Source organism: Sturnus vulgaris, chromosome 2 (genome assembly GCF_052056855.1).
Source record: "Sturnus vulgaris isolate bStuVul1 chromosome 2, bStuVul1.hap1, whole genome shotgun sequence".
Lineage (NCBI taxonomy): Eukaryota > Metazoa > Chordata > Aves > Passeriformes > Sturnidae > Sturnus > Sturnus vulgaris.
In genome coordinates, this window is record NC_142244.1 from 33,735,213 (window position 1) to 33,759,168 (window position 23,956).

Consider the following 23,956-nt stretch of genomic DNA (forward strand, 5'->3'; position numbering starts at 1 on the left):
GATCCCAACCAAGAAGCCTTTTCTCTAGGCCAAACAATCCCAGACCTCTCAGTCTTTCCTGCCAGGACAAGTCTGGTCCCTTTATCTTCTTTGTGCCTCTTTGGTAGATTCTCCTCAGTTCGTCCCTGTCTACCTTCTGCTGATGCTGTTGAGATGTAGACTTGGAGAGACTTGAGGAATGCCAGCTCTCAGTGCCTGCCTTGTGTCTCAAGCGTGGTCACACTGGTATTTGGTGTAGACAGAGATCCCTGTCCAAAGCTCACAAGTCTTCCTTTTCAAACCGTGCTGTCCACCTCTACTTCCTATTTGACAGCAGTTGGGCCGCCAGTTTGCTGTAGACATTGCTTATCCCACTTTTCACCTTGTGCTGTCACCATCCCGCTGCTTCTGCCCTGAAGGAAGCCCCTCAGAGCAGCACGAATCCTCCCAATTGCCGCATCTGTAAAACCACACCCTCTTGCATTGGCAACAATTAGAATACCCTGAACTTTGTGATTAATCACCTTTTCCATTTAGCAGCTGTTCTTGAGACATCCTCCATCAGGTTAGAAAATGAAAGCAGCTGCAGTTCCACTGCTCTCCATTCCGTTGTAAATTTGGTTATTTTTGAGCAGTTGGAGATAGAGGTAGCAGCTTCATATTTCTTGTCTTCTGAATATAGCCTCAGGTTTCCTGTTTCACAGACGTTGAGCCCTGTTATTCAACAGCCTAATCAAAACATCTTTTTGTGCACGCTCCTTGCTTTGGCATGGAGGCAAGCAGATCAGAAATTTCTGCAGCTGAAGAGAGCGAGGAAGTAACATATGCTTCTGTCAAATTCTCTCAGACTCCTCTGCCAAGGGCCAAAGCTCCACAGGAAAAAAGAGGTGAGGAAAGATGGATGAGGTAGGTCAACGAAAAATTTTACTTTGAGTGAAAGCAGTATTTGAGAGAAACACTGTGAACTGGCCACTGATTCTGAGTGCCAGCTTAAAGAGCTGTTGCTTTGGTTCTAAAATTACCATGGATATTTTGATGTAATAAAAACTGATGAGTTAGAGACTCAGCATTTTTCCCCTCCCTCTCACTGACCTCCTTCAGTGTCTACTCCTGGGAATTCAACCCAGGCATCCTTTTCTTTAAAACTGGTTTAAAAGTTGTTTGCTTGTCAGCAGCAAGACGTTGTGAGCAATAGTTCTTTGAAGGGCAGGCAAGATGTGAATACAGATAAATTAGAGGTGCATGCTAATCAGAGATCAGAGACAGAGAAAGCATATGAGATCATCCAGCCTCTCTCCTGTGGGGCTTTGCAAGATTCTTTTGTGATTTTTTCCTGTTTTTTGTGTTCTAGTGTTGCATACCTCCCAGTGAGCAAATTTTCAGCTTTTGCTGCAAAACAGTTCTTCAGAGCACTTTACTATCAGGAAGATTTTCTTAGGGCTTTCCTTAAATTTTTTTCTTGCATTATTTCCTCTCCATTACCTCTGATTAGACCTGCAAATGTCGCACTGAACAATTCCTCTGCCTGCTTAGTTGAGAAATACCCTTCAAAGAGTCAAACTTTGCATTGATGATCATTCTTTGTAAATACTTCCTTCGTGCAAAATGGGGGAGGGGTTGGAACTAGATGAGCTTTAGGGTCCTTTCCAATGCAAATCATTCTATGATGCTATGAAATGTCACTGTGCTTTAGATGAGTTTCATTTGCATTTAGATGTTGCATTGGCTGCAACACTAATGGTTGACCTTAAATTTTCACAGGTGTTACAGCAAAGGGGACTCTCACTGTGAGATGCAAGATTTCTATACCCTAATCAGAATAATTTTGTATACCTGTGGTGTTTACTGCTGCCTGGTCACTTGCTTCACTATGGAAACAAAGCCAGCACAGAAACTCCCCAGTTCCTCTCTGGTACTCACACTCCATCTGTTTGGAAGGCAGTCTTGCTTTTGCACACGTTTTTTCACCAGAAATTATGTTTTCTGTTGCATCAGAAAACACAGTAACATCCTTTCATTCCCTGCCATTCCTGTTCACCCCCACCCTGTTGAAAGGGGATTAACCGATGCCCTCTTGAGATGTTTGCATTTTTCTTTTTAACATCTCTCCACATTCTTTTATGGAGCCTCATCTTTTTGAGCTAGGGTCAGACAGCCAAAAATAAGGAAGTTGATTCTTGAACACATTTTTTGTGCATATTATTTGATTATTTCTCAGCTGTCTTCAGCATGAAAGAGATTCCTAAGGAGCTCACTTCAAGTACTTTTCTTTTGAAGGTCTTTATGTTCAATTCTGTCCTTGCCTCCATCACTTCTGAGTGATGTGCTCTCAAGTGTTTTTCCTCTGTTCAAATGCACACCCTTGCTGACTTTGTAGGCACAGTATCACAGATGTATAGATCAGTCCTCTGGTCAAACCAACAGGTTTTGGTGCTTATGGACTCCTCAAAAATGAAGAGTTGCCCTGACTGTTTCTTCTGTTTGGCTTCCAGAGAGCCTTAGATATGTTGCAGGAGCTGAGGGGAGCTATTTGGGACAGTGCCATGTCATTCTTCTGATTGTCCTAGATGAGTTGAATTGTAAAATGCTAACAGCTTTCAATTTTTGAATTGAATCTGGACTCACAAACCTAAAAATACTGGGTTACGTTGCTTGCAAATGAATGGAGAGTATCAGAGTAATTTCTCCAGAGCACGGAGAGATCTATCGGGGTGTTTGTACACAGAAAGTGGTAATGATGGATATTTACCGTAAATGTCCACCAGTCCGCTTTCCCCCTTGGATAGACTCTTCCACAGTTCATCAGACAACTACATGGAATTATTTCTGGATGCTCCATTCAGATTTTTCTCCTGTTACAAACTCATCTTAGGTACTTCTACTATCCACTCCTACAAGAGCTTCACATGTAGTTCAGGGGCTTAGGATCAAACAGAAACCCTTGAACCTGTTTTTAAAAGTGTGAACTACAGGGACTCCTTTTTGCAGCACGTAAAAATCCTGATTTGTGAAATGTTTTATTCCACTTCTCTGGATTGATCTCTGCAGTTCAAGTGCAGCTTAAATTCACCTCAAACACTTCCTGTTTTCCCATTTCACTTTGGTTTTTCTTCCTTCCAAAATTATCTAATGCCATATTTTTTAAATTTTTATGAACTTTAGTGACTCTCCCACTGCTGGGGTTGTGGAGGTGCCCTGGGATTTTGTTTTGATGATGAATCACTCCCTTTTTTCTGCAGTTGGTTTGAAACAATAGAGAGTGAACGTCTCTGTTTATTGCTAGGAGGCACCAGCTCCCTGCCCAGTGCTGACATTTAAGGATTAACCATTTTGAAGACTGCCATCCTGATTGCCTTGTCCTGGCAGTTTTCCCTAAAATGTAACAGTAATCTAAAGGATGAAGGAGACAGCTTCTTTTGAGAGGCAAGAAGGAAGGAAAACAAACATACAAATGTGATTTCAGAACTAGGAGTTATGTTTCATCCGATGTTTATTCCCTTTTGCCAACTTTTCAGTCATAATTTGCAGAGAAAAACCTCCACCCTACTCCTTAACTTTGGGCTGACTTCATTCTCTCGAGGCCTAATCTCATGACAAAACCCAAGCTGCCAGGGATACAAACAAGAGGAATAGAGAGCAGAGTCAAGTTTAAGTTCCAGACCCAGTCCAAGTCCTTCAGTTCTCCCACTGTCCCTTTGTTTGAAGCTGAGGAGTAGGTTGTAACTGAAAAGTCTTTCTGTTTTTTGTCTCTGGAAAAAAGATGGGATTTTGTTATGTAAGAATGATTTTGAAAAATAAGAAATGTCACTATTTTTAGACTATGATTGGGACAGCTAGAAGATCCTACAAGCTTCAGGAAATCTGAGAAAACCTCTATCTTAGAAAAGATCTTTCTACCAGAAGAATGGTGCTTACAACAACACTCCCCCATGATCTCCTTTTGTTACCGTAGAAACTTCTAGGTAAAACCACAGGCCTAAGTGTGTTGCTATAGATGAGAAACTGCCCTTAACATAAGTAAGCCTGCAAACTGCTCAAGATCAAAATTAATTAATTTTTATTAATTTACTGATCTGGTCTACTTTCTGTATTTGGACAAAGCTTGCAATGTTTAAAGGAAGTGTTCTTGTTCTTAAGTGGAGTCCCTTCACCTTTTGTTTTCGCACTTTCTTTCTTTGTCTTTCTCACAATACTCATCATATGTGATCTGCATTTGTTTTCAACTTCCTCCAAGAGATCAAATGTGTTTCTTTGGGTCTCGTGACATGACCAAGAGAGAAGCACCTCAAATTTCATGAGATCCTTGGGGATTTTGTTGCTAGATTTGGGTAGAAAGCTCTGGAACATCACAAGAGCAGGATGTGGTACGTAAGTTAGCTGCACGTTTACTGCTTCTTAGGCTGTTGTCTGTGCAGCTATCATACTGAGATTAATAAAACAAACAAACTAAATTCCTCTGGAACTCATCCTTGCCAGTGTCATCCTCTCTTCTGTCTGGGAGAGAGGAGAATTTAGAGCTGAGATTTCAAATGTTTTATGCAAAGCGAATGCCTCTCAGGTCAAATGTGCCTTCAGGAGATGGCAATGGAAAAGCAACATGTAGCCTGGAGGTTAACATATCGTGCTGTACATAAACAGACCTCTACAGGCCAGTCCTGACCAGCCATTTGAAAGTAAGCTGTGTTGGACTACAGTGGAAGTTGCCCCAAGGACTCGCCCTCTGCCATTGGCAGCCAGTGAACAGCAAACGGTGGTGGTGAAAGTGTAAAGGGGGAGATGTCCCAAGGTCTTCAAGGCTGGTTTTCCCATCCTGCCACCCCACCATGGAAGATGAAAATGTAGAACTGCCTTGGGAGTATCCTGAGAATATGTAGCATGACCATGTGTCTAAGCCCGTGAACAGGATGCTGATATTAATCCTGTTGTTGCTGGGAGAGCTGGGGGAAAAGCTTTGTATTTCTTTTTACGTGAAAGCTGGAACATGGTGGCTGTAGCAATGCAGCTCTGTGGTTTCCACCCCAAGCTTCAGTGCTGAGGCAGGAGTGGATTTGTTGGGAGGCTCCTGCCAGCACGAGGTGTCACATGGTGCCTAAGTGGCTCCAGCTCACCTGTGGTAGGTGCTTCCTCTGCTGGGGTCAGCCACCACAGAGGCTGGACCAGTGGGCGCTGTGGCCAGGGCAGAGCTATGGCTGATGTGGAGAAAGGTATCCCCTGGGAGGTTCAGACAGGAACTGGTGGCCCCAAACCCAGCTGAAATGGGGCCCTGGGCTGATAGGCAGGAGTATGGGGAGGCCCCAGTTAGGCTGGGCAGAGACAGTGATGTCCACCATGTGCAGAGTGTGTACAGATACAATGCTCTAAATAGTGCAGTTCCTTGTGGAAATGCCCAAGACATAAGCAAACTGTAAAACCAGTCAGTTTTCATGTGGCTTTTGTTCACTATGGTTTCTTTTCTCTTTTACAGCTCCCTGTCTGTGGTCAGCAGTTCTGAAGGGCTTGGCCATAGGCTTTGGGACACTGAGCATCTCCCTAGCAATTGTTTTGATTTGGAAAATGAGTAAGTGTACAAAGGGCTGCTGAGCATGGGCAACCAACAGCAAAGGACCAGTGACACATCTACCACAGAAACTCCATTATATGGAGTTAAAACCAGAAGCTATTCTAGGTTTCTACCAGCCTTAGGTACCACTGCCTATCCAGAATATTTTGAAGAATATATTCCTTATGCAGATTCCAGGAAACCCATTTCAGATCCTGTGGTAAAGAATAGTTTGAAGTCTTTGTAGACTTGCCTAGTAAATGGAGTGGTAAACGGTAGAACAAATAGGTCTGTAATATATTTGCATACATGCAGATGGTGCTAGACCATGGGGAGGAGCTTACTATTAGTTGCTTAAAATCTATCCACCTAAGGTGGAGTGTGATCACACCATACCCACAGAGTGTGATCTGTTTTCAGATAGCCAGTTAGGTATTATTTGGTTCAGTGTTCAGAGTGGTTCAGTGGAAACCTGGGGGCAGGGTGAGTGTGTGCATGCTTGCCATTAGCATCAGAGTGCATGTGACTATTGTAAGGTTTTGAAATTACACTTTATTTTCAGAATCTTATCCTAATTTGAGTTTTCTGCGTTTCAGCTATCCAAATGAGTTGTTTTTCAGCAGGTCCTTACTGACAAGTGTTTCTGTTGGTTAATGGTAGAGAAGAGTTACAAGTATTTTGACGTCTTTACAGGTGACTGCCACTCACACTGCCCTCAACAGTGGGTGGCCTACAGAGGGAGCTGCTACTCCTTCTCTACGGAGAAGAAGGACTGGAATTCCAGCCAGGAATCCTGCAGGGCACAGGGAGCTCACCTCCTGGTGATCAGTGATACCTGGGAGATGGTAATGGTTTTCTTTGGCTTTAAGGAGCTCTCATTTCCTTGCAGATACCTAAGTGACTGACATACAAGCAGTGCTGTCACTTCAGCAATATTTTGGTTTTAAAGGAGAGGAAGGATTTACGACTGTGATGTTACACATCACAAAGTTTGCAGGAAGCAGAGAAGCAAAGGGGAGAAAGGAGAGATGAGGGCCACTGTCCGGTACTCAGAATCATCCTATGAAGGATGGTAGGAGACAGCCTTCTCCATGGCTCCTCTCCACCTCCTCTCCTATTCCCAGTAAGGCTGATATGAATGATTACAGGAAATGACCATGGCACTGAGCAATCATTGTATTCATTGCATACAAACTGATGCATCTCCACTCTCAAGGAATGCTTCCTTTGTAAAAGCAATACTTCTCCTCCCTGTACAGCTCCAGCTCCTCCTGCTCAGTGACCCATTCCATTCCCTGTGTTCATGCTTAGATATTTCTTTCTTTCAGTGCTTACTTCCTCTCTCTGCCAAAGTACCTCAGCTGTGCTGGTGAAATAAGGAACCATGTGTTCCACTGCAGGTGCTCTCTGGGGGCAGGGGCATGTATGGTCACTAGAGAAATGAGTAGTGCTGATTACTGGGGTGCTGAGGCACATCTGCTTAAGTAGAGCAGAAACCTTGATCCGGTTTTGCTAAAGCCAGGGCTTATTAGCTCAGGTCCAATGAACGTGGACAGCTTCCAGTCCCTGGACAGAAGTTTCATTGTGTAATGTTCTCTGGAGGATTACAGAGCCAGGTCTCTGCTTGACTGGGAGTATGTACCAGGCTCTCACATTTGCTTAAACAAATCCTGACTCCTTGAGAAATAGGTATCTTCTGAAGATTACCCATTTCTCAGCATAAAGAAAGCCTTCCTGTTCCTGCTGCTTTCTTACTACCATCTCTGCCACTAGAGTGTCACCCATTATCCATGCTCAGACTCACCCATTTAAACAGGACTTTCCTAGCTGTCACTGCCTTGTACTGCAAAGTCTGTGATTGCTCGACCTCCAAGTGTTAGGGAAGTGCAGTCATCTCCAAACCACCAGCAACACGCCAGTGATTCCTCAAGCTGCTCCTACTCCCACAGCTTTACCAAGCCAGCTTTGTTAATGCTTCTCTCTTGAAGATATCGTTTCTGAAGCTTTGTTTGTGGTAGCAAGAGATAAGGATGGAGCCCAGCCATACCCCTGAAAAGTTGCTCTTCTTTGGTTGCAAAGTTGGAGAAGACAAACTTACCTCTCTTTGCTTTGTCTTTTTTGTGGGGAGGAGGGTTGGAGATGGGAAATTTACTTCAGGCAGAATTTCTGTTGCAGGCTTCACCTTTTAACAATAATCAGAGATTAAAACTTAGCTAAAAGGAAATAAACATTGAAAACACATAGGAGGAAAATATGTATGAAATTTAAAGAGCTTTCGTAGTGAGTTTGTTACACAAATCTGTCAGTGCCTGCACTTCCTGCCCTACCCTGCCCTTCCCTGATTTTACCTTTAATTGTTAGTACTTCATATTAGCTTGCTAGTTAGCTGTCTAATAGGGTGTTAATATTAATAATAATAGCATACCTTCCTACCTAAAGCTCTGTGCAGGAAACTCCAGGAGACTGGGGTGCAGTTCATAGAATCATAGAGTCATAGAATCACAGAATATGCAGAGTAGGAAGGGACCCATCAGGATCATTGAGTCCAACTCCTGGCCCTGTCATTAAAAGGTGTGGGAAACAGTATTGTCAGTCACTTAAGGAACAGTGAGGTGAGGGGATGGATCTTGCTCTCTGTTCTCTTATCCTTACCTCCATTTTCAGGCTGGCTTTCATTAGTCACTTTGTAATTCATCATCATTTCTAGGATCTGTTCAAGCGTATTCAAGCAGAATGTTTCTGGATTGGACTGAGGAACAGTACAAGCTCTGGATGGATTTGGGAGGATGGCTCTATATTCAATGATACCAAGTGAGTTTTGTTCTGTTTTAAAAACAATAGTGTTTATTCAGGTTGCTTGGTGTTCCAGAACAGCCAGAGTTCCTTCTCCAGATGTTAGGAGCTTTCTTCCTGGGTAGATTTTCTTCTTCCTGTCACCTGTACTGCACTAAGCTCAGCAGGGTTTACTTTTCACTGCCCTGCACCTTGGAAGGGCATGTACCTGTGAAAAGCAGGTTGAGTGTTAGTACTCTACTCTCCAGTTGCTCAGACTAAGGGCTTTTTTACCTGCACCAGCACACAGACGCTTGGTCAGAAAGGCATTTGGCTTTACTGGGTTTAGCCACCTTGAACCCATTCTGTTGAACGCTGGTGTCACTGGGTGTGAGGACGCAGCCCCTTCCTGCTCTGCTGCTGCCAACCTAAGCCAGAACCCTAATCTCATCTGAGTCTTTACTTGGACTAAAGTCAGTGTTTTCCATGAGGGAAAACATGTTTTTATGCAGTGACTTTTCCTGGCCCTTTCTTTTTTTTATGGCATTTAAGGCATTGAGTCAGTTTCTAAAGCCTCTCCAACAAGGAAAGCTTTTCCAAGATCTCACTCTATCAACAGGTCAATACTCTGAGCACTTGGCTTAGTTCCCTGGATAAATCCAGCTTTCTGTTCCTACAAACTCCCTGAAGGCAGTTATCATTCCATGAAACTTTCACCACTGCCACTCACATGCTGGTGGGTATCGCTGCCACTGCAGGGTATTGTGTCTATGTTTGGTTCTGATTTGGGTTGTATGATGGCAGAATTACTTAGCTGTGGCAGGTAGATAGGTTCTCTGGTGTACATTTGATTTTCTAAGAGCTGCCTTTTGGATGTCAGGTTGTTTCTCTTCCTCTGGGCTTCAAAATCAGATGTTTTTAATTTGTCTCCAGGAGACAATCTCAGTATTTTCTTTTGTTCTCATTACTGTTCCATGTCTCTTGTAGGATCCACTCTAACAGCCCTGTGCAAAATTGTGCTGTCCTGATGAAAGATCAATTTCGTGCCTCCAGCTGTGACTTTTGGGCTCCATGGATCTGTGAGAAAACTCTTAGATAAATCCCATGTGCTTTTTCATCTCACAATGACCTCATCAGTGGTATGAGTTGATCATTGTCCTGCAAACTGAAGCTTCACACAAGAGCAAGGACTTTTCCATACCCTCACTGAAGTGTTTTACAAGGACAGGTTTGTTGCCCTTAAGGGTGAGTTACTCTCAGCAATAGATCTATTCTCAGTCCACAAGTGTTGGATTACTGCTGTTTGTGACCAGATGAGACCTGGGACATATTCCCTGGCCTAGTCTTTCCCTTATGTGTCCTATAAGGGCAAATAAAACTTTATCACAACAGGTGTCTTCAGATCTCTGAGGGGGACCTAGTAATTTTCCTTTATTTTTGACCATCAGATTTCATTTCCATTCCCTGCATCTCCATTGATATCAGAAGGACCAGGAAAATGAAGCCTGCTGTTAATTAACAAAAACATATAAAAATATTTCTTCCAGTGGCAGCTTCTCCTCTTGCATCCCAGTGATATGAGTGGGAGAAAAGAGGGTGAAATGAAACAACAGCTTCTGTAAATCCAGCAGTGGAAATAAATCTCCAGGACTGCACTAGACCAAAAGTGTGTACTTGTGCCATTTCTTCTCTCTGTTGGAATGAATTAGGCAGGTTTGACCAAGCTAGTCAAGAGACTGGAGTTCTGGAGTTAAAGAAATAGTGCTAATTCTGTGTAATTATTTAATGCACCAAGAACCTGTTTTCCTCCCCTCTTCTGCCTTTTCACACTGCAGATAGAGGAAACAGTGGACAAACCCTTAATGCAATGATCTTTCAGTTCAAATAGAGCAGAGACAGGCTCAGAATTTGAATGCCATAAAACCACAGTGAATATTTGGGAGCACTGTCTTCAATTCTGGGCTGCTCAGTACAAGAGAGACATGGACATGCTGACTGGAGAGTCCAACACAGGGCCACAAATATGATGAAAGGACTGGAGCATCTCCCCTATGTGGAGAGGCTGAAACAGCTGGGATGGTTTATTCTAAAGCAGAGAAGGCTGAGGAGAGATGTTATTCCTACAATCATAGAAGCACAATAACCGACTTCCACATTTTAATTCAGACTATATATATTTACTTCATATTGTTATTATAATTACAGGAAATCCTTACCAGCTACCAGTGGCATTATCTTCCATCTGCTTAACAGGATGCTACACATGAAGATGTCAAGGTGGATAAAGACAAAATTACAGATCTTAGCATACTTAGCTTAGTGGATGTCTACTGAGCCTCATGTAGAGTTCACTGAGATGAGGGTCTCAGGTGAGAATGTTTTACAGCAAGGATGGGTCTGCTTTTCAGTAACTATGACTGCAACAGGCAGACCTGGGGAAACTGCAGCGTGGTAGGAGCCCAAAACTATAGAGTTTTCATCTTGGGTTTGTCTGGGTTACTTTGGGTGAGTCATTTTATCTGAGAAAGAGTTCATTCAACTATCAAAAGATAGTTGTTCTACTGGAAACCCCTCAAAAGTTGACAGACACTATGAAATAATGCTGAACACTTTGCTTGCTTAGTCAAAATGGTGGTAGCATCTGTAGAAGGGAACCTACCAGTTATCTTACCAGAGAATACCACTGAAGAAAAAGCTTCTCATATTATCATGATATCTAGGTGGGATGAGCATGGTGGCTCTGAGCTTGCCTAGTTTACCTTGCCTGGATGGATTGAAAACATTTCTCTTCAGTTTTTGGCTACAGAGCACACTTTTGACCAAGGTCCTAATGATCAGGAGCTGGCTTGGGAGCCATGTGAGCTGTTTGCCTTTTTGACAAAAAGGGTAGATCTAGCACCCTCTGCCATGTGCAGTTCTGCATCTCATCCTGTCGTGTTTGTGTTCCATCAGTCCAGCTCCTGACCTTTACCACTGCAAATTATCATCTTCAAAAAGGCTTTGACCAGCCCATATGTACAAATCCTCTTCTCTGTGGGTGAGGCAGACTTTCCTGGGTTATACTTCTTTTGGGCAAGCAAAGCCATCATTAGGTATCAGATGCAGATGGAAGAGGACAAATCTGAACTGTCTTTTGTGCAGTCCCCGAGGAAATTGGACATTCACTACTATCCTCTTTTTTCCTATGCAGGTCACTGCAGGGCAGAATGAGGTCTGTAATGAAGGCTTGTTATTGCACTGCACTTGGATTTCTTAACTCCAGAGCTCATGAGCTTACCAAAGTTTTGATTATTACAGTAGGAGAAGGGTAGGACAGACAGAAGATCATTTTATGCTGTACACTTTTTAATCTGAAAATTATGCTTTACATCCTCTAACATAAATCACCATTCTTTGGAGTTTGCATTAGAGCTGTAAGACAGATAATCTACTGCCACTTGCAAGGGTAATAATTACCAGAGCTATTGATCCTCCTGCTGCAGACCAAGCAGAGATAGTGGTCTAAAACCCCATTTCCCTCTATGGTACAACATTGCCCATCACAGTGCATTACATGAATTTGCACTTAATCAAACCAGGATGTCTCCATCAAACAGCAATAATTTGATCTAGATGTACCAACAACTTGACCTGGAAGAAGAACCAGTAGAAGGAAAGTAAGATCTAGGCCACATATGTTCTGCTGTTTGAGGGCAGCTGCTGCTCTGGGCAGCTGGTTAATGTGTTACATGCTGTTAATGGGTTGAACTTTTGGCAGCTTCCCGTCATGTCACTGTCCCTGTTTCTGTCAGGGTGAAGGCCAGATCATTTTAGATGACTTGACTTTCCAGGCACTTTCAGGCCTCTTTTCCTGGTATTACCTTTGATGGGATCAGGAACAGAGAGCAAAAGGGAACAGTGTGGGTGGAGAGGGAAGGTTTTTACATTTTCCATTCCCTGTTTTCGCAACCTGTTAATGGGAGTTAGACACATCCACACTTGTTTCCCAAATCATAGCTCAATCTCCTGCTCCCAGTTTGAAGAGCGCCTGCTCTTCCAGCAAGCTCCATGACCTGTGCTATGTCAGCTCCATACAGAGAGCCCTGCCAGAAATGGAGGCCTCCTCCTCATGCTTTGCTGTTAGCCCTTCTTTCCTCTTCCATTGCCTCTGTCCTGCCCCAAAAGCGACACAGCTCTGGCCTGCCGGGAACCCTCCCCTCCCTCTCTCCCCCGGCACTGGCCTTCTGCCCAGACTTGGAGCTGCTAGTTCCAGCTCCTCCTTGCTGCCTCTCCCTGCTTCCGGATGGGCCCTGGCCCCCAGCCCTTATCTCCTCCAGCCCCTGGGCTGTTTGCAGAGGAGAGTATAAAGGGGTTGACTGGGAAAGCAGAGGGGGAATAAAAGCAGCACTGGACCACACTGAGTGTCTGCTTGATTCACCACATCCTGCTCTGTACCATGGGAAAGAACGGGCTGCTTATCAAATCAAGCATCTTCCTCCTCCTCTTTTTCCTTCCAGGAGAGACCTCACTCATCACAGAGCCGTAAGCTATGCTGGGGGGTCTCTGGGCAGGCAGGAGACCTTGGTTGTATTCCTGTGTCTATTTCTTTGTCCTTTGCGTTCTATCTAACTTTTATCCAGGGATAAAGACACCAGGGCTGGGTAAAGTGCCTTCTACAAACAGGAACTCTAGTGCTTGAGAGAGATGCAAAACAAGCTGTGAAATTGAGATATCAGTAAAACTTCAGGGGATTGACAGGATTTCAACAAATTTTATGCACTAAATTAGTTCTTTTGAAAGACAAATTTTCATAAATGTTTGTGCAATGAGGTCTTCTTAAGAGACAAACTGTTTTGAAGGGACCATAAAAGGTTTAAATTTGGGTTGACTGTCCTACTCCCAGGTTGAAATGCCCAGGACTTGGAACTAGATTTTTAAGATGATAATGAAAAGAAAAGGAACAAATAGCTCATCCGGCATGCTCGGAAATGGCTTTGTTTTTTAGTTTGCATTTTTTAGCTCAGCCAATGGAATGAAAATTCCCTTCTCGCCCAGGGTAATGTGACACTGTAAGACTATGTCTATCCAGGTCTGTGAGAGTATATTGTTGTGCCTCCCTTCTTCACCCTCTTTTGCCCCGTTTGTATGTGAAGAATGTTTGTGTTGTGTGCATGTGTGTACATGTGTGGTAGGAGCAGCACATGAAGGGTCCTGACATCCCAAAGACTTTCTCCTTTGGCTTTTGGCAATGTCTCTTCCTCCCCTGCAAAGCACGGGGGAACCTCACCCATGACAAAGCTGCAAGGGGTGCAGGGGAATTTCTGAGCAAGGCTGTGCTGTACTGCTTTCATCAAATGTAGGGGAAATGGACAATGGGATCTGAGGGCCCAGAGCTTGATCCTTGCAGACCAACTAATGGACAAAAAGGTGCCAGAGCCTTTGCTACTGCTAAAGGGAATGCTTTGCCTTTACTGCTGTGGTATTGAGGGCTCTTCTATCTGCTCACTGCTCTGAGTATGCCCACTGGAGGCCAGTCCTCATCCACAAAAATGGGAGGACGGTTAGTATTAGGTGGATCGGGCTTGATTCCCAGATGCAGTGTACCGGGACACCACTGGCAAGTTGCCACGCTGGGAAGGAAGGAGGCTGCTCAGGGCTGAGCAGGGATCCCCTGTTGAGCTGGGACAACGGGGCTTGCTTCCCTGAAAACCTGAAATTTGTTTGTGTTTTTGTTAAGATCTGGCACCACACTGTGGCAGTTTTGAATCTCTGCGAGGAATGAGAGATGCTACAGACTCTTTGTAGTGTGTAGTCAGTGGAATTAATTCACTGGGTACTGGCATTTGTGTGGCTCCTGAATGCTACTAACAATGTCTAGCAAAGGTGGCAATTGGGTTCCCACCCGCCTTTATTCAGGATCCCAGGAAGAAGTGCTGCTGTTGTGTCAGAACCTAGGAAAACATATCCTTTCCAGATGTTTGTGTGGAGGATTTCTTCTGATATTTTACATTTGAGACCAGCCTCTCTGCTTTCCCCTGCTTCTACAGAGGTGCTGGAAATCTTATTACACTCTTAGAAAATGCATCCTTCTCTCTGTGCAGCAAAAGCTGTAGTCATCAGATTGGTTTGTTTCTTCTTTATGCACAGCTCCTGTTACCTGTTCGTACCCCTCTGACCTATCATTCTCTCTTGTTCCTAGGCAGTACCTGGTGCTGGTGCCCTTTCTGATACACACGGATTCTCAAGAGAAAGTCTGTGTTCAGCTGACCCACCTGAACGAGTCTGTGACACTGAGTGTCACGCTCGAGTACCTTGGGGAGAACAGGAGCTTGATTGAAGATGTGGTGTCAGAGAAAGACGTGTTCACCTGCATCCCTTTCTCTGTGAGTATCTCATCCTTGTGGGATGATCCTTTGTGCCAGGCATAAAATGTAAAAGCACTGAGAAGTAACGACCAGAGTAACACTATGTAGATATTCACTTCCCTCTTGGCTAAAGGTGTGTTTGTGTCCATCCTCAACACCCTCTTACTGCTGAGATCTCTTTAGTATGCTAAATGACTGTGAGATGCTGAATCCTAGAAAGCCACCTCTTTTCTAGGACAAGAGAAGAAAGTGGGTTTAGTGTATTGACACTCCTGATGGCTGTTTGGTGAAAATGGCTTTCCACATCATCCTTCAACATCCTCATTTTGTCACTTGAGTGCCTTCAAATTGTAGTAGAGCTTTTGGACCTCAGATACTTTTCACCTGGTGTATACTGAATTAATGTAAGAACATAGAGCTGTGATTGCATGTATCTGAAAAAAAACATCAAAGCAGAAAATTTATAATTTAATGTTATTGAAAGTCACAGAGACTATAAGGAGTTGTAGGCAACTAGGAAACCTGATCATTTAGCTTAGAGCGTAGATTAGGTCTTTGGTCTAAAGACTGAGGAATTGGTCTTCAGGATACTGAAAAGGTTGACATTTTTGTCTTGGTTTGTCAGATGTAGGCTGAAGATTGACTTAGCCACTTGTGAAAGAGAGGTATAGATGTCTGGCATGTCTGGTTTGGAAAAGGAAATGTTCTGCGAAGAGTAGGGACATAACCTGAGAAGGACAGACTATTCCATTCTGCTTGTAAATGTCAAAAGGAAAAGGCTGGAAAGGTTTGGTCAGGGCAGCAAGAATTTTTAAAAATTGGATGCTAGAGCTAGGAGTTCCTTTGCTGCTCAATACTTGCACAATCACTGCACAGCAGGACGAATGGGTAGGAATATGGAACAAATAAAAAGTGGTCTCTTGTTCCTGATTATAGTTCCTCTCACTGCTGTGTTGAGTCCCTCAGGATTATATTAGAGCTCTTAATTCATGAAGACTAGTTCAGTTCAGAAAGCCTTTAAAGGTGGTCTGTTACATAGTTTCTTTCTTACTTTCCAGCTTCCAAAATCAAGATTCCCATTACCAGCCATGTTTCTCACTGTGACGGTGAAGGGGGCCACGCTGCAGTTCAGCAGCCGCAAGTTAGTGGCAGTCCAGAACTCCGAGAGCTTGGTCTTCATCCAGACAGACAAACCCATCTACAAGCCCGGACAGACAGGTACCAGGAAGGGGGTGGAGATTTGCATTTAAAGCAAACATTTGTACTAAAACTGTTGGGTCATGCTGGCCAGATATCGGTTGCTTTTAGTGGGGGTCAGAACTGCAACCTCATGACTGAGACTTATGTCTTTATTGCTCCGTATAGGGAAAATTTGAGGAATCTTAAGGTGTATGCACATATCTGGGGCACCTGCACACTCTCCCTCTCTCACTGTGGGCTCTGTTGTTGTGGTCCATGCAGTTAGGAGGTCTGTATTAAAATCAGAGAAAGACTGAATTTTTATCCTATAGAGAACAGGGCCAAAACTCAGACTAAGTAATGAAATAGCTCCCAAAGCAGCAGCTGATTTTGCTCAATGAAGACAGAAAGAATTATGTAAGTTATTTATTTCTTCTGGGCCAGTGATCTCCTAAATTTGGCCTGGATAAAAAACAAATGTCCTAAAAGAGGTACTGAATCCTCTCTCCATCCAGAGCCAACACAAACTTGCAGCCAAGTACTGAAGTAATTTGTTTGCCTCTGTACTTCCTAGGAAGTCAGTCTAGTTATGAGACCCATGTGAATTCTGGTATAAAAATGCTCCATTGCAAAGTAGACAAAGGCAACTTAAATTTAACTTTAGTCCAGATTAATGAGATTTTGATGCCCGTGATCAGTAAGATGTTCACACTGCTATGGATTTTCCCTTAACATCCTCTTATTTGTGTACCCATAGTAGATGAGTAACCTTCTAGCATGACCTAGCATTCTAGTAAATGGAATTTCCTTAGAAGAGAACAGCCCTGTTGTCTGTAACACTATTTGTTTTTGCAACTGATTTTCCTGGTTACTGATTGCACTGTGGAACCTCACTGTCTTTCTCCATCAGTCCTGTTCAGAATTGTTTCTCTGGATGAAGAGTTCCGACCTGTGAATGAAATGGTAAGCATGATACTTGTTTTTCAACTTACTGAGCCTTAAGTCAAATGTGGGTAAAGGGAGGAAAAATAGTCTCTGTTAGGGAGAGCTCTCAGTACACTGAGATAATTGTGAAAATTCTGGGTCACCTTAGATCTTTTTAACAGGATCTGTTGTCAAATTTCTGCACAAGGCTGCCTTCTGCATTCTTGGAAAGGTTTGACAAACTGCAAATGGACAATGCTGGTATAAACAGTGAGCAACCTTCCATTACCACAGTGTGCACCTGTTCTTATTAGCCCTGCAGATCATCCAGAGTCAGTAATTAGTAATTTTGCTGTCTTTTGTGCCTGAGACTAAGGATTTTCCTCCTCTTCTCACATCCCAAATGTTCTGATGATCCATACCAGATACCTTTTTCCTTACCCTATTGGATGATTAGCTTTTACTCTGAAATGTGGTCATAGCCCTAGTCATTTGACTGTGTTGCTTGCACTCTATCTAAACTTTCTGCTTCCTTTCTTCTTTTTCTAGGTTCCACTGGTGTATATTGAGGTATGTAAAAACATTTAATTCACATTCACATCTGTTGCACCTCAATCTGGGCATAGTAAACAGTTGCCTCAAGATGATTCTTGTTTATTTTTGTATTAACCTGGTCCATTGCATTAATTCAACTCTACAGAATTTTAACTCTTATGGTGGCTACCATGTATCTGGGCCTGGGTTACAACTCCTCTGTCATCCTGATGTGTAGTTCCCCCAAAACTCTGCTAGTGCCCTCCACTCCTGGCCTGCAGTCTCCTGAAATACAGGGGCTGTCCCTCCATTCACTGCTTTTGCTAGATCTCATTGCAGATTCCCATTGTTCTCACAATCTCCTTGTGATCACATTATCTGTAGGACCCAAAGAAAAATCGTCTGTACCAGTGGACGAACGCAGAGTTAGAGATGGGATTTATACAGCTGTTCTTCAACCTCACCTCTGAACCTATGCAAGGGACCTACACAGTGGTGGCACAGAAGGCCTCTGGGAAGACAGTTCGGCATTCTTTCTCTGTGGAGGAGTATGGTAACTGTCACTGCAATTTCAAGTTCCTAACAGCTAGTCCCATGGGACATAAAATCTGAATTGAACAGCATAGCAGATCTGACCGGGATGTCCAGCATTGCTGGAAATTTGTTTCTGTGCCCTTCATCTCCCAAGAATCATCTCTTTAGGAGGAGGAGACTGAAGGACTTGAGTGACCTATCTCCACTCCTCCCTAAGCCCCAGACATGGAGTGCAGCTCTTCAGAACGCCCACCTCAGTGAGGCTCCTATCAGGAGGAGCAAAGTGCTTGGATCAGTCTGTGCTGACAGCCACAAGCCTTACCTCCTTTCAGAGGTGCTTTTAGGCCACAGCCTCATCTCCAGTTGGCAACATACCTGTCAAATGTCACGCCATAAGTCTGGGTCTAGGTTGGGGCTGTCTAGGCTGTAAACTAAGATCTTGCCTTTTCTGCCCCACAAGCTAAGCCCATAGCTTGTGTGATTCTCTAGTGCCTTAACCTCCCTTTGGTGCTCTCACCTCTATGCCAGTTGGCTTGGCTAGAAAAATGGTATTGCAGTACACACTGGCATATGATCACAACCAGCATATCTTCCCACCCCAGCAAGCCAGCTGCAGCCCTTGTTACATGGTCTGACATGACCTGGCTCGTGCAGCAGAGATGCATCCTGGCAGATGAGTCTTGAAGTGCTTTGATCTCAACTTGCACAGTTACAAGACTGTGCTCTGTCTTGTGCCCTGAATTCTGTCCTAGTTCTTCCAAGACTGTCACCATCCACTTCCCCTCCTGCACCTAGGTGTGAATGGGATGTCACCCTGTGCTATATCACTGGAGAAGCCAGGATATCTTCCTGTTTTGAACATTGATAAGATCTACATACTTTGAAAATGCAGAGACCAGGCTGCAGTCTGTATATTTGTGGAAAACCTCTATTGATTTATTTCTCTGTTTTATTGTATCCTACTGCTGTGGGACTGATAACCCATGCATTACCTATGAAGCTGCTGTATTTTAATAGCTGGTGTAATAATCTTGTCATCTTACCTGGCACAATGCTTGGCTGAGGGGTTTTCAATGATTTCAGTGGGATGTGCAGGTGACAGAAGCCTCTAAACTCTGACCGTTTAGACGTAAAAAGTTTTTAGGTAATTTGTAAGAACAGCCTCTGAGCGCCTTCATGTGTGATTTTGATGTTATTTCCTACCACATAGACTGTTTTCCTTTGGTTCTGCTGCAGTGCTGCCAAAATTTGAAGTGACAGTGAAAATGCCCAAGGTGATCAGCATTCTTGATGAGGAGCTGAAGGTGACGGTCTGTGGACTGTGAGTGTCATTCTTTCAAGTTCTTCTTGGTTTCAGTGTTTTCTTGAGTTGCTGATCAAAGTTCAGTTGGGAGGCTGAGAGACGAGACTTTATTATATTTCTCAATCCTTTTGGGGTCCCAGGACTAAGCAGACTAAATCTACTATTAGACAAAAGACAACAGTTACTGTTTGATACACTTTGTATGTAACATATATAAATGTATTTTTGATCTGGTTTTTTTTATGAGAGTGTTTCTTTCATATTTTTTGAGTCATTGAGGATTTCACACCAGCTCCCTGTTAGCGATGAGGTCTTTAGTTCAGTTTACCCAGGAATGATGTTTTAGCTGTATCTCCTGCTTGTTGTTGTGCAGAGGAAACCCTAAGAGATGCAGCTGCCCTCTTTCCTTTGGGCCACCTCACTGGATTCCATGTTGCAGTGTTCTATAGATGCTGTAGGGAGAGCCATGGCTTGGGGTGAAGAGTAAAGACCCAGTGCTCATACATACATAAACGAGTTATATCACAGTTGATAGATTTGCAAGGGTGGATGCTTGCAACGTTTTCTTCAGGATGAGAGGGACTCTCAACAAAATCAGCATTATCATATGGTACTTGATTACTTTCTGGTCTTCATTTCCTATGATGACACTATGTATCCTGGAAGCAGCTCTGGGGAAGACAGCTGGCATCCATAGGGATGAGCCTGTAATTTTTCTACATCCCTCTTACATTCCCAATGTCTCTGTTTTCCTTTCAATCTTCCCTGCTTGTAGATACACATTTGGGAAGCCTGTTCCCGGCCTCGTGAGCTTCCGTGTCTGCCGGGAGTATGAACATGCAGCTGTATCTTGCTATGGTGAACAGGCTAGAGCAGTCTGTGAGGAGTTCTCTGGACAGGTGAGTCAGGATTACTCTAGTGGGTAGAGTGATTGGAGAAAGTGTTATTAAACATGCCTTGTAGGCACAGGCCGGCTCTGAGTATGTACAAACATCGTGTTAACTATGAGCTTAACACCGGTGAGGCACTGGCACAGGTTGCCCAGGGAAGCTGTGGATACCCCATCCCCGGAAGTCTTCAAGGCCAGGCTGGATGGGGTTTTGAACAACTTGGTCTGTTGGGAGATGGCAGGGGAATTGGAAATGAGATGGCCTTTAAGCCCCATTCCAGCCAAAACCATTCTGTGATTCTGTGAAAATCCATGTATTTTTAAAGAAGGCTGGAGGATGAGAGAAGATTGGGTGCAAGACAAAATTTGAAAGGTAAAATTAGAGGGGAAGGTCTGAGCAGTAAGAGCAATGTGTGTAAAGGCCAGAATTTGATGGAGAATTAAGAGATGAAATAACAGACAGGTTAGATGGAGTATAGAGACTATAAGAGCAAAGTATGATAGAAAAGCCATGAGCAATGAGAACAGAGTTGGAGTTGGCTTACACTGGAGACAGTGTATGGGGACACAAGCTGGTGCTAGAGGAAGGAAGGGAGCAGAAACCCAGAGAGAGGCTGATGCATTTTGAGCAAGAAGGAAAGAAATATGGGTTTTGCAGCAGTGGTTAAGAGAGACAGAAAAACCCTCACTTTTTTCACCTTCTAACTGGCAAGAGCAAAACTGAAAGGTGTTTGGAGCACAGACAGGTGCAACGATACTGGGTTAATTGACAGAAGTTGGAGTAATAGCAATTGTGGAAATATGCCAGGGGAAGAAAGCATATAGAAGATGTTCTTGTGGTCCCCTGGGCTCTGCTACAGCATAAGCCACATGAGTCCACAGCTACCTCTAGCCACTAGTGTTGTTACCCATGTCAAAAGAAAACAGAAATACTGTGGTGCTAACCTCTGTTCCAGGCATCTCCTCTGTGGAGACTTCCCTTGTACATGAATTTACTGAAGAGAGGTGACGAGCTTTGGAAATACTTTTCCAGCTGTCATCCGCTTTCTACAAATACACGGGCTTTGGTTTATGCATCACTCATATGGCTTACACATTTTAAGTAAGCAGCTTTATTTTCTAACAAGCTTGATGCCTGACAAACATTTCTTATGTGGCATACATTCACTAATTCCCTATGTACTCATACCAAGTGTTGGCAGCTTCAAACTTCACAAACATACAAAAAAATTTTTGTTTGCAAACTTTTTTGCTCTAATGTTGCTCTAAGTACCTCAACATGCTTTTTGCTAAGTTATTTATGTCTTTTTCCAATTTTGCTAAAAACAAGAGAGGTAGATTATCTGTGACGTTATGGGCTTCTCTTTCAGTTTGGAGTAACACACAGTGATGGATTCATTAAGTTAAATAAGCATTGTATAAATGAGAACATAATGGTCTTGCTTGTTTTCCTCCAACAGACAGACATCTATGGCTGCATTTCTGAAGTGGTAAAGACCAAACTATTCCAGCTCAAGAGACGTGGATATAAGAATAAGCTCAATGTGGAGGCTAAAATTAAAGAGGATGATACAGGTATGGATCATCTGAATGAAAGAGCCATGTAATGGGTTCAGGAGAGGCCAGCCGAGGGGCCTGCCCTGAAGGATTGGGGGATAAAAGAAGACTCTTGCCGTTCTGGAATCTTAAGAGTTTTCCTGCCTCTAGTCCAGGACCATCAAGAAAAGAGTTTGTCCAGCAAAGGAGGGTTGGCTAGAGTAAAAGGAATTCTAGTCAGGCAGAGGCAAATTAGTTCTTCATGCTTTTCTGCAGGAGTGGAGTTGACTGGAACAAGCTTCTCTGAGATCACACCCACCATTAGCAGAGTCACATTTGCACTTTCAGATACTCACTACAAGCGAGGAGTCCCCTTCTTTGGGCAGGTAGGGAAACCATGAGAATGTGTTGGGAGTTGAATTGTTCCCTTTTCTTTCTTTGGAATTTTTCCCATTATTATGTCAGTATTTGTGGCTACACCTTAGTAGCAATAGTTTTCTCTCGCAAGAGGGTGGGGACAGGGGGAACACTGGAAAAGGAAAGGTGGGACAGGGGGGCCGGGGCGCGCTCTTGCTCTCGCTCGCTCGTGGAGTGGGAGGCAGACGGCCGGGGCATCCTGGCATCCTCCCCGCCATCCCAACGCCGGGAGCCACGTTCCCTGCTGTCGGACATGGCAGTGCTGCTTTCCTGCCTTATCCTACTGCCTCCGGACACTCTGCCGAGCACCACGACCGACACCGTGAGGGGGAATCTCTCCTCCATCCCTCTCAGCCCTGGGCCCTGCCGCCATCACCCAGCCCCTGCCCTGCCCACAGCACCGGGAACTGAGCGCAGGGAGAGAGGGCCTGTGGCCAAAAGGGACTGGAATTGAGCTATACTGTTCTGTTTTGTTGTCAGTTCTATAGCTGTTGTTGTTTCTGCAGTTTGCCTTGTTAGATATATTAGTAAAGAACTGTTATTCCTATCCCCATATCTTCTGCCTGAAAGCCCCTAATTTCAAACTATAATAATTGGAAGAGAGGGAGTTGCACTCTCCATCTCAGGGAAGGAGTTCTTGCTTTCCCTTAGCAAATACCTGTCTTTCAAACCAAGACAGAATGGAATGCCATGAGTGCCAAGCAATGATGCTACTGAGCCTTCTGGTCAGATGTATGCCCCAACTCTGCAAGGATGCTGGGCCTCAGTGCTGCTAATCCCTGTGAGTCTCCTTTCTTCTGAAGGCTCTCAAACTGGGGAACAGCAGCTGAGAGCACAGCCCTCATTCTGTCCTTATGCTTCTGCCTCTCCAGCCCCCTAAAATTTTCCTTCTACAGTCACCTGTTTAATGTGAGAACATGTCATTCTACACATCCACTCCTCTGACCCAGAGGCAGAGATAAGAAAGAGGCAGAGAAAAAGTATTCAGAAAATTTGCAGCTGTCTCTGAAAGTGATACATGTAAAGTGCTGTTGAGGCTTCCTTGCCTGACATGGGCTCAACATCTTTACCTTGGTGTTCTACCAGTCTTGTTCAGGTGGTAGCCATCCCTCTTCTTCTAAACTGTACTGGTTTTGCTCCTTCAGGTGAAACTAGTGGATGGGTCTAATGCTCCAATTGTCAATGAAACTGTGAGAATTTCTCTTCAAGGAGGACAGGAACAAAACTATACAACAGATGAAGAGGGCATGGCAGAGTTTGCCCTAAACACTTCCTCACTGGCCCTTGAAAATGTTGGAATTAGGGTAAGTCCTTTGGGCAGAGAAGGTAATGAAGTCCCCCACAGGGCTGAAGGAGCTCTTAAGCTTCTACTATATATGCAAAAGTAGTTACATTATTGTTCCTTGTTGTTTGTGTGAACCGTGACACCAGTTTGCTGGAAACAGTCATACAGCAGACTGAGGTTCCAGGTCACAATTGCACTTACCTTGTAAATATTTGATTTCTGTTTGACAAATGCAATAGAGGGTTAGAAGGAACATCAAGAGATCATAGATTCTGCTCCAAGGGAGCACCAGCTCTACCCAGTCAAGGGTGGGTCTATCTCACATCTGCACATCTCAGAGTATAATTTAGCTTTTCAAGCTTCTAAGTATAGCTCCTGAGTTGTTTTGGGTGGGGGGGTTGGCTTTTATTTTTTGGTTTGTCCATTTGTCTTTGGTTTGGTTTGTGGTGGAATTTGTTTGTCTGGGACAAACAGGTGCTGCTGAGCATCCTTTTGTTAGTGGGAAATGCAAGTTGTTGTGTAATATGCATATTTTGTAATAACACATCCTGGAGTAGAGGAGAATATTTATGTCTAGAATTATATTTGCTCTTCTCCCTACAATTCCCTTGTCGTAGATTAAAACCATTAAAATTTTTCCAGAAGTTACTACTAGGCACTTGAAGTTTTCAGATTTTTGCAGGATAAAGAAAAGGCAAGAATTCCCAAGTATAATGAGAAA

At 43.8% G+C, this 23,956-nt stretch overlaps 2 protein-coding genes across 2 annotated transcripts in view; both read left to right on the top strand.

Annotated features, from left to right (window-relative positions):
* Positions 1-374: 374 nt before the first annotated feature.
* Positions 375-9,950, top strand: LOC106859831 (killer cell lectin-like receptor subfamily G member 1). Its single transcript, XM_014887351.2, has 5 exons — positions 375-866; positions 5,444-5,536; positions 6,212-6,363; positions 8,226-8,329; positions 9,278-9,950. The coding sequence occupies exons 1-5, from the start codon at positions 749-751 to the stop codon at positions 9,387-9,389; spliced, it is 579 nt and encodes a 192-aa protein (XP_014742837.2). The 5' UTR covers positions 375-748; the 3' UTR covers positions 9,390-9,950.
* Positions 9,951-12,539: 2,589 nt separating this feature from the next.
* The window catches only part of A2M (alpha-2-macroglobulin), a 30,323-nt gene continuing 18,906 nt past the window's right edge, over positions 12,540-23,956 (top strand). Inside the window, exons 1-11 of the mRNA XM_088159195.1 lie at positions 12,540-12,811; positions 14,469-14,652; positions 15,693-15,852; positions 16,724-16,776; positions 17,287-17,307; positions 17,656-17,824; positions 19,042-19,126; positions 19,884-20,007; positions 21,458-21,572; positions 21,810-21,919; positions 23,096-23,254. Coding sequence (XP_088015321.1) covers positions 12,726-12,811; positions 14,469-14,652; positions 15,693-15,852; positions 16,724-16,776; positions 17,287-17,307; positions 17,656-17,824; positions 19,042-19,126; positions 19,884-20,007; positions 21,458-21,572; positions 21,810-21,919; positions 23,096-23,254 — 1,266 coding nt within the window. The 5' untranslated portion in view covers positions 12,540-12,725. The remainder of the gene's footprint in view (positions 12,812-14,468; positions 14,653-15,692; positions 15,853-16,723; positions 16,777-17,286; positions 17,308-17,655; positions 17,825-19,041; positions 19,127-19,883; positions 20,008-21,457; positions 21,573-21,809; positions 21,920-23,095; positions 23,255-23,956) is intronic.

What these genes read in the sequence shown, in the direction of transcription:
- LOC106859831 (XM_014887351.2), top strand. Translation starts at nt 749, where the DNA reads ATGGAGGCAAGCAGATCAGAAATTTCTGCAGCTGAAGAGAGCGAGGAA. An exon ending in TGTTTTGATTTGGAAAATGA is followed by an intron (nt 5,537 to 6,211) that starts GTAAGTGTACAA and finishes ACGTCTTTACAG; the next exon opens with GTGACTGCCACTCACACTGC. An exon ending in TCAGTGATACCTGGGAGATG is followed by an intron (nt 6,364 to 8,225) that starts GTAATGGTTTTC and finishes CATCATTTCTAG; the next exon opens with GATCTGTTCAAGCGTATTCA.